Source organism: Kogia breviceps, chromosome 3, assembly GCF_026419965.1.
Source record: "Kogia breviceps isolate mKogBre1 chromosome 3, mKogBre1 haplotype 1, whole genome shotgun sequence".
In the NCBI taxonomy this organism is placed as follows: domain Eukaryota; kingdom Metazoa; phylum Chordata; class Mammalia; order Artiodactyla; family Physeteridae; genus Kogia; species Kogia breviceps.
Genome location: NC_081312.1, coordinates 45,987,581 through 46,004,180, shown reverse-complemented (window position 1 = coordinate 46,004,180; position 16,600 = coordinate 45,987,581). Strand labels below are relative to the sequence as shown.

At 41.1% G+C, this 16,600-nt stretch overlaps 1 protein-coding gene and 1 pseudogene across 1 annotated transcript in view; one reads left to right on the top strand and one right to left on the bottom strand.

Moving 5' to 3' along the window:
* The window catches only part of DLGAP5 (DLG associated protein 5), a 37,475-nt gene extending 24,347 nt beyond the window's left edge, over positions 1 to 13,128 (bottom strand). The window contains exons 1-7 of the mRNA XM_059055702.2: positions 13,008 to 13,128; positions 10,161 to 10,399; positions 7,669 to 7,862; positions 4,587 to 4,649; positions 2,827 to 2,911; positions 2,634 to 2,753; positions 1,205 to 1,275 (exon numbers count right to left, since the gene is read on the bottom strand). Of these exons, the coding sequence (XP_058911685.1) occupies positions 1,205 to 1,275; positions 2,634 to 2,753; positions 2,827 to 2,911; positions 4,587 to 4,649; positions 7,669 to 7,862; positions 10,161 to 10,398 (771 nt within the window). The 5' untranslated portion in view covers position 10,399; positions 13,008 to 13,128. The remainder of the gene's footprint in view (positions 1 to 1,204; positions 1,276 to 2,633; positions 2,754 to 2,826; positions 2,912 to 4,586; positions 4,650 to 7,668; positions 7,863 to 10,160; positions 10,400 to 13,007) is intronic.
* On the top strand, positions 10,549 to 10,824 carry LOC131751879 (large ribosomal subunit protein eL43-like; annotated as a pseudogene).
* Positions 13,129 to 16,600: the final 3,472 nt, after the last annotated feature.

Here is a 16,600-nt window from a genome sequence, read left to right as displayed (position 1 = left end):
TTTTACATTTCTGCTTTTTAATTTTTAGTTAAGAATCTAGCCACATTTCTTATACTTTGGCGTAACTCTTTTTTTCTTTTTTTTTTTGCGGTACGCAGGCCTCTCACTGTTGTGGCCTCTCCCGTTGCGGAGCACACGCTCCGGACGCGCAGGCTCAGCGGCCATGGCTCACGGGCCCAGCAGCTCCGCAGTACGTGGGATCTTCCCGGACCAGGGCACAAACCCGTGTGCCCTGCATCAGCTGGCGGACTCTCAACCACTGTGCCACCAGGGAAGCCCCCTTTTTTTAAAAAAAAAATAAATTTATTTTTGGCTGCATTGGGTGTTCGTTGCTGCACACAGTCTTTCTCTAGTTGCAGCGAGTGGGGGCTACTCTTCGTTGCAGTGTGTGGGTTTCTCATTGCAGTGGCTTCTCTTGTTGTGAAGCATAGGCTCTAGGCACATGGGCTTCAGTAGTTATGGCACGCAGGCTCAGCAGTTGTGGCTCACAGGCTCTAGAGCGCAGGCTTGGTAGTTGTGGCACATAGGCTTAGTTGCTCCATGGCATGTGGGATCTTCCCGGACCAGGGCTTGAACCCGTGTCCCCTTCAGTGGCAGGCGGATTCTTAACCATTGTGCCACCAGGGAAGTCCCTAACTTTTTTTAAGGTTAAGGAACTCTGTAGCATGGATTATAAAACAAGGCATTGGGGCCTCAAAATTGTGGCTCTTTTTTGAAGACTCTACCATGTACTATGGTAGACACTATCAGAAATGTTAGGTTATTTAATTCTTAAAACTACTCTATGTAGGTATTACGGGTTGGAGATGGGAAAACAAATTCCTAAGTTGTCCAGGGTTATATAGCTAATTGGAAGCAGAGACAATATTCAAACTCAGGCCTAACTGAATCCAAAGTCAATGCATTTCACCCTACTCCATCCTATCTCTTAGCTAGTTCTCACATGAAGGTTTCTGTCAGCTGTGTTATCACTTTTCTCTATTTCCTGTTAATCAAATTATGCTTTCTCTACCTATAAAACTCTGAGGATAAGACACCTGAAAAACAACAGTAAATCCTCCTGATGCTTCTTTATGGTTCAAGAGATTTTAACACACGTGTAAGTTAACTTCTTGAAGCAGTTCTGTATGCTTAATTTCAATTTTATGAAAGTAGCAGTGAGATTGTCAAAGTACCTAGAAATAAACAGATGTTTATACTCTACCTTGTCAGGTTTTGTTTCTATCTTTTTGGCAGGTCTTCCTTGATTTGGTGCCTCTGTTTCTGCTTCATTATCTAAAATAAAAGTGAAATAAGCCATCCATTTAGACTAGATAAAAACTGCTGCATTAAAAGTACTAGGTTGGGCTTCCCTGGTGGCGCGGTGGTTGAGAGTCTGCCTGCCGATGCAGGGGATACGGGTTCGTGCCCCGGTCCGGGAAGATCCCACATGCCATGGCCGCTGAGCCTGCGCGTCCGGAGCCTGTGCTCCGCAACGGGAGAGGCCGCAACACTGAGAGGCCCGCGTACCGCAAAAAAAAGAAAAAAAAAAAAAAAAAAAAAAAAAGTACTAGGTAATTTGGGAAAGGAAAAAAGGCAATAGGAATGTATGTCTTAAAGAATTTTATGATTAAAAGTCACATTATAAAATAGGAAAAAAAATAGATGAAATTTCCTGCCAAGTTTAGGCCATCTGTTTACAAAACAAAAGTGTTAAGGTATTTTACCTTTTGCCTCTGAATATCAAATATGTATTTATTATAGAAAATTAGAAAAAATTTTTAAAAGCACAAAAACAACAACAATCAAAAATTTTACCCAAGCTTACACTACTCAGTGGTAAACACTATTGACACTTCAGAGTACGTTTTCCCAGTTTTTTCCTATGTTCATATTCACATACATATTTTAGAATTTTAATCATACTGTTCAGAGTTTGAGCTGATTTTCTTTGCCCACTTAATATGAGTAACCATGTCATTAAGTGTTCTTTCATACATTGTTCTTAAATGGTTACATTGTATTCCACCAAATGGATGGACTGTAACTTATTGGGGCCATTAATTTTTCACTTTGAAGCACTGCTTACACCAATTCAGTACTTCAACATTTGAGCACCCACTGTGTGCTAACGGGATATCGGGGCAGAAAACCTATCTTCAGGAATTAGAATCTCCATTTCCTCCTCTCCTACTCAAAGAAGTACATGATGATTTTAAAAATTGAACACAGGGGCTTGCCTAGTGGTGCAGTAGTTAAGAATCCACCTGCCAATGCAGGGGACACGGGTTCGACCCCAGGCCTGGGAAGATCCCACATGCCACGGAGCAACTAAGCCCGTGCGCCACAACTACTGAGCCTGTGCTCTAGAGCCCAAGAGCCACAACTTCTGAGCCCGCGTGTCACAACTACTAAAGCCCGTGTGCCTAGAGCCCATGCTCCGCAACAAGAGAAGCCAATGCAATGAGAAGCCCGTGCACCGCAATGAATAGTAGCCCCCGCTGGCCGCAACTAGAGAAAGCCCACACGCAGCAACAAAGACCCAATACAGCCAAAAATTACTTACTTAATTAATTAATTTTTAAAAATTGAACACAAAGAACCTCAAGTACCAAAACATCCTAGCTCAGTCACTGATCAAGAAATGTTCTTACCATTAGTAGCCCTTATCACTAGCTTTCTTGCTGTAGTAGGCGGGACTGTTCTGGCAATCTGCTTTGCTGCTTGAGTAGCCGATCGAGTCATTCTCACTGGTGGAATTACAGGTTGTATAGCTGTGGGAACAAATAATAAAATCAAATGTTTGTGGTAATTTTAAATTATTGTTGTGGCAACATCAGAACTTACCTCTTTTCTCTTTGTCCAACACTTTCTTTTCAGAAGCTTGTCTTTGACCAGGTCGGATTGCTCGAACATCACTCCCATTATCAATCTATTCAAAAGATTAGGTACTATGTGATTTAACTGCATAATAAACCAAACCACATTTTCTTTTTCCCCGCCTGCGGTACGCGGGCCTCTCACTGTTGTGGTCTCTCCCGTTGCGGAGCACAGGCTCCGGACACACAGGCTCAGCGGCCATGGCTCACGGGCCTAGCTGCTCCGCGGCATGTGGGATCTTCCCGGACCAGGGCACGAACCCGTGTCCCCTGCATCGGCAGGCGGACTCTCAACCACTGCGCCACCGGGGAAGCCCAAACCACCACATTTTTAATGTGTAAATTGGCCCCTCATCTGAAACCTGATATTGTAAATGACTCAGCAAAAACCCCACTACCCCAAATAAAATGAGATGAAGAAACAAGTTTTCCATTATATACATTTCCTTACAAGCTTTTTCAGAATCCTAGAATTTAGAAAATGCTAATAACCTAAGCTATTAAAAAATAACTGACTATAATCTTCTGAGACTCCTTAAACATACCAGGCATGTTTTCAATCCAAGACCTTTGAATTTTGTCTAGAAAATTCTTCTCCTGGAAGAAAACTCTTTCCCACAGTTCACTCTTCTACTTCCTTAAAGACTTCATTTAAAATGCCACCATCTGGGGACTTCCCTGGTGGCACAGTGGTTAAGAATCTGCCTGCCAATGCAGGGGACACGGGTTTGAGCCTTGGTGTGGGAAGATCCCACATGCCACGGAGCAACTAAGCTCGTGCACCACAACTACTGAGCCCCACGCACTGCAACTACTGAAGCCCACATGCCTAGAGCCCGTGCTCTGCAAGAAGAGAAGCCACCACAATAAGAAGCCTGTGCACCACAACAAAGAGTAGCCACTGCTCGCCGCAACTAGAGAAAAGCCCGCACACAGCAATGAAGACCCAACGCAGTCAAAAATAAATAAATAAATTTATTAAAAATAAAATAAAATGCCACCATCTCAGTGAGGCCTGATCAAAATTCCACCCTACACCTACTTGAAAACTCCCCACCTCCCTTCTTCTTCTTTTTTAAAATCTCCCCCATAATACTTAATACTTTTGACCATCTGACATACTATATAGTTCTTTTTTTACTGCTATCTCTCATGTAAGCTCCTTGAAAACAGGGAATTTTGTTTGTTTTGCTCACTGTTATATTCTAGAGCCTAGAGGAACATGGTAGTGACTCAAATTCATTGAATACAGGAAACTTAGCTTCCTCACCTGACAAAGAGGCATGCTATTTCCCTCTTTGCCCACTTGACTTTATTTTAGTAATCCTCCTAATAAGTTTATCCATAACCATGTTTTGAAGACCCATAAGTTTATAACACTCACCCTGTATGCTTTATATTCCTATCTGCACTTCATGGTGACATAGGATGCATAATAGAAGCCCGGTAAACAAACAAACAAAAAAAAGAGTGTGGCACAGATTTTAGTATAGATCTCATAAGGGATGTCTGGGCAAAGAATATTTGAAGTGACTATTTCCTTAGAATCTAGCCAAATCTGCTCTGTCACCATACCAAAAACAGGGATTTTGGTAGTACTATTGACTCTAGTAAAATAATCACTATGCTTGAAAACAGTATTAGATTAAAAATAAATTTACTTACTCTGAGGAAAAAAAGAACAATTTGTCATTTTAGTAACAATGACCTACTAACTATCAACTATACCTTTGTCAGCTCCATTTGGTCTTTGGCCTTTGACCTTGTAATCCGTACAGAAGATGGAACAGCCTTAAAACAGTCAAAAGAAGATAAAGTTTAAAAAATTAAATAAACTGGCAAAATTTACTTCCATGTTTCATTATGAAATAAAGTTCCCATTTTAAAGTTAAATTTTATCCTTAATCATTTATGGCAAAAAGATACTTGCTAACTTAAATTAATTGTTTTTTCTTTTTTTTTTTTTAATTTTAATTTTTTTGGCTGTGCCGTGCAGCTTGCAGGATCTTAGTTCCCCAACCAGGGATTGAACCCAGGCCTCTGGCAGTGAAAGCACTGAGTCCTAACCCCTGGACTGCCAGGGAATTTCCTAAGTTATTGTTTTTTCTGGTTCTGGCTTGATTTAAATTATGTTTAAGTTAATAACTTCAAAACTTACCTATATTTCTCAATGAGGAGAGAGAAGAAATTTCAAAGCATATTTTCCATGTATTAGGATCCTCATTAACATGATTAGCTAGACATATTTGAAAGGGGGTAGATGAACAAACTAGAGTATTAGGATCTTTTGTTTTCTGTTTATGAAAAGATACTGTACAGCTTACTTCCCTAGCTTTGACAATTTGCCTTCAAATCTCATGATGATACACCTGTCCATTGTCAGTAAGAAAATGGAGACCTAATCACAAAATGTGAAAAAAATTTACCATGAGAAAGACCAATTAAAAAATTATAAGGTATTTATCAACTCTGTAAAATTTCTTAAGAAACATAATCAGGGACTTCCCCAGTGGTCCAGTGGTTAAGAAACCACCTTCCAATGCAGGGGACATGGGTTTGATCTGCAGTTGGGGAACTAAGATCCCACAAGCCACGGTGCAACTACGCCCGTGCGCCACAACTAGAGAAGCCCATATGCAGCAACGAAGACCCAACACAGCCAAAAATAAATAAATAGCAAATCATCAGTGACTAGCAAGTTTACAAATCCAACTGATCTGTTCAAACTTCATCCTTCCTGATTTACTAACCATTCTCTTTAGATCACCCCTCCTTTAGCTTCTATCCTCCATTTTAGCTCTGCTGCCACGATCAGTCCTTTTCAGCCTATCACTGCCCACATGAAGGTGTTCTCTAGACCTCACTCTTTCATAATTTTATATATCCTAATTGGAATGGTCTCATTTAGTCCTACAGCTTAAATGTCCATTCATACTCCCAATATCATATCCAAAATCCACATTTTAGCATGGATCCCCATCCTGATTTCCAAATTTTTATTCCCAACTCCCTGATGTCTAGATGGTCCAAATAGGAGTTTTTTTTAAAGGGTATTAATATTCACCCACTTAAGCTTTTCTTGCTTTCCTCATCTCTTTTAGCAGCAGCAAAATTTGTATTACTGATCAAACTATTATCTTCAGAATCATCATCTTATCTCTAACTCTTCAACTTCCTCCAACCCTCACCATCTACTTGGTCACCAGTCCTATCAAATTTATCTCTTAAGATGTCTTACATGACACCTGTTAGGATGGCTATTATCAAAAAGACAAGAAATAATAAGTGTTGGTGAGGATATGGAGAAAAGGGAACCCCTGAGCACTGTTGGTAGGAATGTAAATTGGTGCAGCCACTATGGAAAACAGTATGGGGGCTTCCCTGGTGGCACAGTGGTTGAGAGTCCACCTGCCAATGCAGGGGACACAGGTTCGTGCCCCGGTCCGGGAAGATCCCACATGCTGTGGAGCAACTGGGCCTGTGAGCCATGGCCGCTGAGCCTGCGCGTCCGGAGCCTGTGCTCCGCAACAGGAGAGGCCACAAGAGTGACAGGCCCGTGTACCGCAAAAAAAACCCAAACAACAACAACAACAAAAAAAACAGTATGGAAGATCCTCAAAAAATTAAAATTAGAACTACCATATGATCCAGCATTTCCAATTCTGAGTATTTATCCAAAGGAAATGAAAACACTAACTCAAAAAGATATATGTATCCCCATGTACATTGCAGCATTATTTACAATAGCCAAGACTTGTAAACAACTCAAGTGTCCAACACTTGAGTGAGGTGCAGGGTAGGTGAAATGGGCGAAGGTAGTCAAAAAGTACAAACTTCCAGGTTTAAAATAAGTAAGTCCTGGGAATGTAATATACAGTATGGTGACTACAGTTAATAATACTGTCTTGTATATTTGAAAGTTGCTAAGAGTATATCTGAAATGTTCTCATCATAAGAAAAAAAGCTTTGTTAACTATGTGTGGTGATGGATGGTAACTAGACGAATTGTGGTGATCATCTTGTAATGTATACAAATAATGAATCATTATGTTGTACACCTGAAACTAATATGTCAATTATATCTCCAGAAAAATGTCTTAAACCTATTTCTTCTTTTTAAACCAATGGCTCAGTCCACTTATCTCATCTCACCTATTCTGTAGAGAATATTCACAATATAGACTCACAACTGGTCTTCCTATCTATAAATGCTTCCCTTTCTAGACTATGATCCTCAAGTCCAGGCTAATCTTCCCTTAGTATTACTTTGATAATGGTACAACCTTGTTTATAAACCTCCCTTGACTCTCCATATCCTAGAGGATAAATGCCAAATACTTTGGTATAGCATTCACTGTTCAGCCTGGCTGAACAGTGAATCCAATCTTAACCTAAATATAGCTACATCAAGAGACCCTGTTTTCATCTTCTGAGTTACTATTATGTCATTCCCACCTCCTACCAACTAATTAAATGAATAAAGGGACTCAGGGGAAATGGTTATTTTAGTCATCTAATCTCCTAAAGAAAATTCCAGTTAAAAGGAACTATTCCTCTATATCAAGTTAGGATACTAAACTTACCTTTTTTTTTTTTTTTTTTTTTTGCGGTACGCAGGCCTCTCACCGCTGTGGCCTCCTCTCCCATTGCGAAGCACAGGCTTCGGAAGCGCTGGCTCAGCGGCCATGGCTCACGGGCCTAGCCGCTCCGCGGCATGTGGGATCCTCCCGGACCGGGGCATGAACCCGCATCCCCTGCATGGGCAGGCGGACTCTCAACCACCACGCCACCAGGGAAGCCCTAAACTTACCTTTTTTGCCTCAGCTTTCATAGCACTCTGGTTTGAGGAAAGAAAACAAGGAATATCAGGTCTATAAAGACCCACTTTAAATACTCCTCGTTTAGCTTTATCTCTCTGCTCTTTCAATTTTTGAAGCTGCTTTTCTTCTTTGTATTTTTGGAGCATTTGTTTTCGTTGATCACCTAGAATAGTTTTCACTGACTCTAAGTAGGAAAAAGAAAAAAAACAATATATAAAACATTTCAGATAAAAAGTTAGGCAAACATCTTAACTTCTAACTTCAACTGTTGCTAAGAAATCCTTTTAGTAACTTCTTGTTAATTCCTTAGCATTTCAAGTTATTTCCACCCCTATTTTAAAATTCCTATTTCTTTCACCTTCATTTGTTCAAATATATAACTGTTTACTATGTACTAGGCATGTATTACTTCACTTTTAAATTAATTAGCTTCTATGATAGTCAGCCTCCAAGCTGACCTCCAGCGATTCTCACCTCCTGGTAGACATGCCTGGTGTCATCCCCTCCCATACTGAATAGGGCTGACCTGTGTAACCAGGAAAGTACTGTGGAAATGATAGAGAACGACTCCTACAACTAGGTCATTAAAGACATCGCAGCTTTTACCCTGCTCTCTCTTGGATCACTTGCTCTGGGGGGAAGCCAGTGGCGACGTGGAACCTTAAGGAGACTCAAGCGGCCCCATGGAGATGTCCACATGACAAAGAACTAAGGCCTCCTGCCAAACAAAAGCCAGCATCATCTTGCTGGTAATGTGAATGAGTCACCTTAGAAGCAGATCCTTTACAATAATCAAAACAGGGACTTCTCTGGTGGTCCAGTGGTTAAGACTCCCAATGCAGGGGGCCCAGGTTCAATCCCTGCTCAGGGAACTAAGATCCCACATACCGCAACTAAGCCTGTGCACCGCAACTACTGAGCCCAGGCACCACAACTAGAGAAGCCCATGTGCTGCAACTAAGACCCGGCGCAGCCAAAAAAAAAAAAAGCCAATGCCCTTATAATGATGGCCCTCAGGGCTCTATGGGAACCAACCTGTTTGCCTTCTATAGCCATGCTTACCTACTTGCTTTCCCTGGAACATACCAGACCCACTCCTACCTCCAGGCCTTCGCAAATGAGGAATAAAAGATATTCTAATAGCATACTGACAAGGTTAAATTTTGTTTGAAAGATTTTGGTGGAGCAAAGAAGCATTTGAGAGGGTACAAGTAGAGGCAAGGAGACGTTTCAGAAGGTAATGTCACCTCTTCTCAGGCAGAAAATGTCTAGTTCTTCCCTCAAAGGCCATCCTATATAATCCTACGACCCAGTGTTCATTTTCTCTGAACTCCTAAGAGGTGTTATTCTTTACTCTATCCCCCTCAACCACCAACCCACTTCCTTTGACCTTCAAACATAAACTGATCACTTCATCTCAAAAACAAAAAAGTACCCTATGACACTAATCCAATTCCTTTCTCTCACTTTCCTTTAGAAGCACAAAAATGACAAATCTGCAAGAAATAGTTTAGCCCAACCTCCCCTTTTACAGAAGCAATTAAGCTGAATATGTTGAGTGTCTTGTACATGTCACACATTACACTGGTTCTGGAAAAATGATAAAACTGAAGCAGTGAACACGTAAAACAACTTGACATCTCATTTCTTTCTCTATAAAACTAAGACTTCCTCTTTCTGCCATTTCTTCACAATTTATCCTTGCTTTATTTTACTGCAATCTAGCTCCTAGTGCCTGCTATATAAACACAACTAAATAGGAGTCCAATAAGTCCTTCCAATTAAATGCATGTCATTTCCCAGTTCTCTTCCTTCTTTTCTATAGCATCCCTTGTCTTCTAAGACATTTATTTTTATTATTTTTATCTCTTGCTGAGATCATTCTCTTTTCTGGTTGGTTCTTTCCCTACTAATTACCCCAAATCCTTCTAGGCAAACTACAGGGATGAATCCTTTGCTCTTCCCTCTAAGAAGTGTTCCCATTGGCAAAGTATCCTTACTTCATGGATACTTCAGTCAGTTCTATTTTTATGTCCCTTATCAATTTATCTTGTCCATATTTATCTTATCCAAGCTCCAGAAGTAAGAACTTTAGGATTCCTATAAGGCCATATAGGTAAAAAGTGTTATAATACTCCATAGGCGAATGGCTTTAGCCTAGCTAGGACGTTCACAGCCTTTACTTGAGTGCTTTTTTTGGGGGAGAGGGGGGCACGCCCTGCAGGATCTTAGTTCCCCCACCAGGGATCAAACCCAGGCCCCTGGCAGTGGAAGTGTGGAGTCCTAACTACTGGACCATCTGGGAATTCCCAACACAGCCTTTACTTGAAATAGAAAGTATTTAGTCGTAGAAAACACCAAGTTATTTAGAATGGCATTTCAAAACTCCATTCTTCTGGTCAGGGTTTTTTTTAACCTCAGGTATTAAACCAACTTTTATTCACTCTTCAAACACTTGAAATTACAATAGACTTTTACTTACTTGGCTTGACATCAGCCTTTTCTGGAACAAGCTCACAAGATGTCTCATCTAATTCAAGAAGAATTCTACCTTCCAAGGTTGGAACGTTGACATCTTTCAAACCAAAGTATCTATTTCGTTCATATTCCTTATGTCTGTTTTCTTTCTGAGACAGTGATTTCCTATGAGCAATTTTAGTTCTAATCATGTCGGTACTTAATTCCTTTCTGTGTCGACTGGCAAAATGTGATGAAGCCATCCTATCAGGAAAAAGAGAGAAAGACCAACTTACATGAAATTTCATTTGATTATTTAAAAAGTTAGGATTCCAGTTCACCTCCTACCCCAGTCTTCTGAAATAAAAATATTAAAATACAGCTCTCTGGCCTCAGACCTAGGTTGTGGCAACATGGCTAAACGCACCAAGAAGGTCAGAATCGTGGGTAAATACAGGACCCATTATGGTGCCTCCCTCAAGAAAATGGTGAAGAAAATTGAAATCAGCCAGCACGCCTAGTACACTTGCTCCTGTGGCAAAACCAAGATGAAGAGACAAGCTGTGAGCATTTTGCATTTCCTGCATGAAAACGGTGGCTGGTGGTGTCTGGACCTACAACACCACTTCTGCCATCACAGTAAAGTCACCAGAAGACTGAAGGAACTGAAGGAACTGAAGGACCAGTAGGAGGCCACCATATGAAACATTGCTAGCCTATAATAAGTGGGTTAATTTATGTAACAAAAAAAAAATACAAAATGGAATAAATATGTGACTGAAGAGTGGGAAGGAGGTTATCAAAAGATAAAACACTACAACCTATTTTGGGGTTCTGAACAGGAACTTGCTTGACAGATGAAGTGAAACCCAGGAAGCTAAAGTCCAGAATATAAATAAGAGGGTCTAGGCTTACCACAGAGAACACTGCAAAATAGAGTAGGAAGTAAAGGTGAAAATAGGGATATAGTATACAAAACAGTTTCCTTAACTTTCCCCTGGTGATGAATGCAGGCAGGCTGGCATTTTTTCTCAAGCCAAAAAACAAAACAAACAAAACACACAAGATGCCTATTAGGTAGGCAGGAATGATAAATAGGCAGTTAGATATACAAAACTGAGAAAAAGAAGGGTTTTCAGAAGTACCATGGTGATGCAGAAGGATAATCATATCAGTTTGCCCTGGTGAGGGCAGAATAAAATTCTTTTCGGCCATGTAAGAAATCATACAGTTTACTTGGCATATGCTCTTTTCTTAGAAAGATCCTTGGGAGAACAAGAAAGACAATGTCATGGGTTCCAAGAAATCGTGGATCCAACTGAGGAAAAGAATAAAGGAAAGTGGAAAGTCTAAAGGCATCTCCTATACAGCTGATATTGAGAACAACCAAGCCAAACTGGAGAAAGAGGACTGATTCACCAGGGAAAAGTCTTACCAGCTTAAAAGAGAAGGGGGTGGGGGTGGGGGGAAGGACGGAGGTCTGCCATTAGGAAGTTAGGGCAGGAATAAAGAGGTAGACATAGAGAATGGACTTGAGGACATGGGGTGCAAGGGGGAAGCTGGGGCGAAGTGAGAGTAGCATCGACATATATACACTACCAAATGTAAAATAGATAGCTAGTGGGAAGCAGCAGCATAGCACAGGGAGATCGGCTCAGTGCTTTGTGACCACCTAGAGGGGTGGGATAAGGAGGGTGGGAGGGAGGCTCAAGAGGTTGGGGATATGGGGATGTATTATGCATATGACTGATTCGCTGTGCTGTGCAACAGAAACTAACATAGTATTGTGAAGCAATTATACTCCAATAAAGATCTATTTTTAAAAAAAGATATAAGCACACTATACCTTCAACAAGAGAGTCCACTAGCAAAATGCAGATAAAAAAACTGCACAAGAAATGCGACGAATTAAAATGTTATATTATTTTAGGCAATCAACAGAGTATAAAAACATGAGAATTCATCTGACCTGGATGCTAATAACATTCTCCTTTAAGGGTCCAAGGGAAGTGACAAAGGACTGTGCTTTTTTAATCAAGAACTCTCCTCTACTATTTTTTTTTTTTTTTTTTTGGTGGTATGCGGGCCTCTCACTGTTGTGGCCTCTCCCGTTGCGGAGCACAGGCTCCGGACGCGCAGGCTCAGCGGCCATGGCTCACGGGCCCAGCCGCTCTGCGGCATGTGGGATCTTCCCGGACCGGGGCACGAACCCGTGTTCCCTGCCTCGGCCGACCGACTCTCAACCACTGCGCCACCAGGGAAGCCCAAGAAAAATTTAAATTACGTATTAGGTATCTAAAAATACAGCATAGAACTATACACGGCAAAGAGAGAGAGAACTAACACCGAAGGCATATTTAATTATCATCTAAACCCTAAAAGGTATTTAGTATAACTGCCGTTCTACAGATGAGGTAAATTAACTGCCCACATTTGCACAGCTAAAAGTTAGTGGAGCTGGAATCCCAAGCCAGGCAGCCTGGCTCTTCACACACATCTAAGTTCTCTTCTTTGGCTGACTGGAGTTTCTTCCAGCTTGAAAGTCTAGAATGCCTTAGTTTTGCTTGCCAAGGTTGTCAACCCAGGCGTTTTTAGTTGTCATAGAACCTAGAAAGAGCCACTGGAATAATGTTGGGCCCAAAGGCCAATAACACCCCGGTGGTGAAGTGATGCCGCTACACAGATCATGGCAACAAATATTTACTCTTCCGAAGGACTGCGTCATCAGCTTCGAGAAGGACGGGTAACACGGTCCTAAGAGGAGCCTCCCCTGAGCGGCGTCCAGCTCGCAGCCGCCGGTCCTCAGACCCTTTTAGACCTTCTAGAAGGAAGCGGACCAGCGCCCTCCCCCAGCTCCCCAGCATCCACCTACCTGAGACAGCTTCTAGCGTGAGACCTCAACCAAACTAAAAGTAAAGGAACCCTCTGGGCCTGAAAGACCACCGCCGCCTCCTAAAAAGGAACGCCTACAAGACTCGGCAAAATTCAAACTTCCCGCACCGAACTTCTGATTGGAGGTATTTTAAGCAACACTTCCGGTAAAAGTACCCGCCTCTTCCCTTCGACGAGGCTTGCTATTGGTTAGCTCCTTGCTATATTTGAATTGATTGAAAGGTGAACGGACCGTTCAAAGGGTTGGCTGTGAGCTGAGTCAATGGGCAGGTCCGAGATGCGATATTGGTGAGGGGCGGAGCGGTGGGAGCGCTGGGGCTGGCGGGGAGCTAGCTACAATGGCCGGAGGTTGACAAGGGGCTACGCCTGAAACCGCCCTGGAGTTCCTGGGGCCTCGCGGGTATCCGGGAAAAAACAGAGGAACTCGGACGGAGGAGAGGGGACTCAGAGTCTGCAGGGCCTTTTAATGTCCTTATTTAATTTCATAAATCCAGCAGAGCTTATTGGAATATTTTCTTCACTTAACGTTTTAAAGAAAGGGCTTATTACCACATCAAATTTCTCCTTACATCTTTTACTGTTACCTTTCAGCGTTACCAGTCTTTTTTTTCTCGTCCTTTTTTTTTCTTTTTAAATAGAGGTAAAATTATCAAATACAGTGAAAAACAGTTTTTTTAGTATATGATTTGATGAGTTTTGCTAAATGTAAACAGCTGTGTAACCACCACCCAATCAGGATATAGAGCATTTCCATCACCCGGTTCTCTCAAGCCCCCTTCCAAATCTCTCACAGCTTAGACAATCAGTCTTCTGATTTCTATCACCTTAAAAATAGGAGTGGTTGGGGCTTCCCTGGTGGCGCAGTGGTTGAGAGTCCGCCTGTCAATGCAGGAGACACGGGTTCGTGCCCCGGTCCGGGAAGATCCCATATGCCGCGGAGCAACTAGGCCCGTGAGCCATGGCCCCTAGGCCTGCGCATCCGGAGCCTGTGCTCCGCAATGGGAGAGGCCACAACAGTGAGAGGCCCGCATACCGCAAAAAAAAAAAAAAATAGGAGTGGTAGGTACTCTTTCTTGTCTGCCTTCTTTCTCCCAGTGTAATGTTTTCGAGATCCATCCCTACTGTTACATGAATCAGCCGTTCTTTTTATTGCTGAAAAGTATTCCATTGAATAATTTGCTTATCCATTCTCCTGTTGATGGATATTGGATTTGTTCCAATTTTTAGCTATTATGAATAAAGTTGCTATAAACATTCTTGTACAAGTCTTTTTGTGGTCATGTTTTATTTCTCTTGGGGAAATGTAGGTGTGGAATTTTTTTTTTTAACTGAGTTCTAATTAACATACAGTATTAGTTTCAGGTGTACAACAGTGATTCAATATTTTTATACATTATGAAATGATCACAATAAATCCAGTTACCATCAGTCACCATACAAAGTTGTTACAATATTATTTACCATATTCTGTGACGTTTGTTTTATAGCTGAAAATGTTTACCTCTTAATCCCCTTCACCTATTTGGTCCTTTCCCTGACACTCCCTCCCTGGGCAACGAACAGTTTGTTTTCTGTATCTATGAGTCTGTTTTGTTTTGTTTGTTTGTTTGTTTTGGTTTTTATATATAAATGAAATCATATGGTATTTGTTTTTCTCTGTCTGACTTATTTCATTTAGCATATTACCCTCCAGTTCCATCTATGTTGCCACAAATGGCGAGATTTCATTCTTTTTTAATGGTTGAGTAACATTCCTGTGTGTGTGTGTGTCTGTGTGTGTGTCTGTGTATACTACATCTTATTATACCACCAACTCATCCATTGATAGTCATTTAGGTTGCTTCCATATTTTGGCTATTGTAAATAGTGCTGCAATGAACATAGGGGTATATATTTTTTTGAATTATGTTTTCATTTTCTACAGATAAATATCCAGAAGTGGAATCGCTGGATCATATGGTAGTTCTATTTTTATTTTTTTACGGAACCTCCATACTGTTTTCTATAGTGCCTACACCAATTTACATTTCCACTAACAGTGCAAAAGTGTTCCCTTTTCTCTACATCCTTGTGAACACTTGTTGTTTCTTGTCTTTTTGATAATAGCCATTCTGACAGGTGTGAGGTGGTAGCTCATTGTAGTTTTGATTTGTATCAATATTTCCCTGATGATAAGGGATGCTGAGCACATTTTCATGTGTCTATTGGCCATCTATATGTCTTCTTTGGAAAAATGTCTATTCAGGTCCTCTTTTTTAATCGGGTTATTTGTCTTTTTGATATTGAGTTGTATGAGTTCTTTATATATTTGGATATCAACCCCTTTTTGGATATATCTTTTACAAGTATCTTCTCCCATTCAATAGGCTGCCTTTCCATTTTGTTGGTGGTTCCCTTCACTGTGCAAAAACTTTTTAGTTTGCTTTTGTTGCCCTTGCCTGAGGAGACATATCCAAAAAAATAATCGGCTAAGACCAATGTCAAAGAGGATACTGCCTATGTTTTCTTCTAGGAGTTTTGTAGTTTCAGGTCTTACAATGAAGTCTTTAATCCGTTCTGAGTTTATTTTTGTATATGGTGTAAAAAAGTGGCCCAGTTTTATCCTTTTGTATGTAGTTGTCCAATTTTCCCAGCACCATTTATTGAGGAGACTATCTTTTCCCCTTTGTTGTTCCCCATTCCCCATTCTTGCCTCCTTTGTCATAGATTAATTGACCATATAAGCATGGGTTTATTTCTGACTTCTCTATTCTGTTCCAGTGATCTATGTGTCTCTTTTTGTGCCAGGACCATACTATTTTGATTATTGTAACTTTGTAGTATAGTTTCAAGCCAAGGAGTGTGATACCTCTAGCTTTGTTCTTCTTTTTCAAGATTGCTTTGGCTATATTTTGGCTATGAATAAAGTTGCTTAAACATTTTTGTACAAGCATGTTTGTGGGCATGCTTTATTTCTCTTGGAGAAATATAGATGTGGAGTTTCTAGGTCATTCTGGGTATGCTTAACTTTATAAAAACTTGCCAAGCAGTTTTCTAAAGTGGTTGTACCATTTTACATTCTCACTAGTGATGTTTAAGAGCTCATGTTGTGGGTTTCCCTGGTGGCGCAGTGGTTGAGAGTCTGCCTGCCAATGCAGGGGACACGGGCTGGTGCCCCAGTCTGGGAAGATCCCACATGCCGTGGAGCAGCTAGGCCCATGATCCATGGCCACTGAGCCTGCGCATCTGGAGCTGGTGCTCCGCAACGGGAGAGGCCACAACAGTGAGAGGCTTGCGTACCACACACACAAAAAAAAAAAAAAAAAAAAAAGAGCTCATGTTGTTCCACATGCTTGCCAACGTTTGGAGTTCCCTTTAATTCTAACCCCTCTAGTGGTGTAAAATGGTATCTCATTTTAATTTTATAGTTCCCCAACAACTAATGATGATGAGCATCTTTTCATGTGCTTATTAACTATTTTTATATCTTGTTTTGTGAAATTCCTGCTCAAGTCTTTTGCCTATGTTTTTTTTTTTTTAATAAATTCACTTATTTATTTATTTTTTACTGCTTTGGGTCTTCGTTGCTGCGCC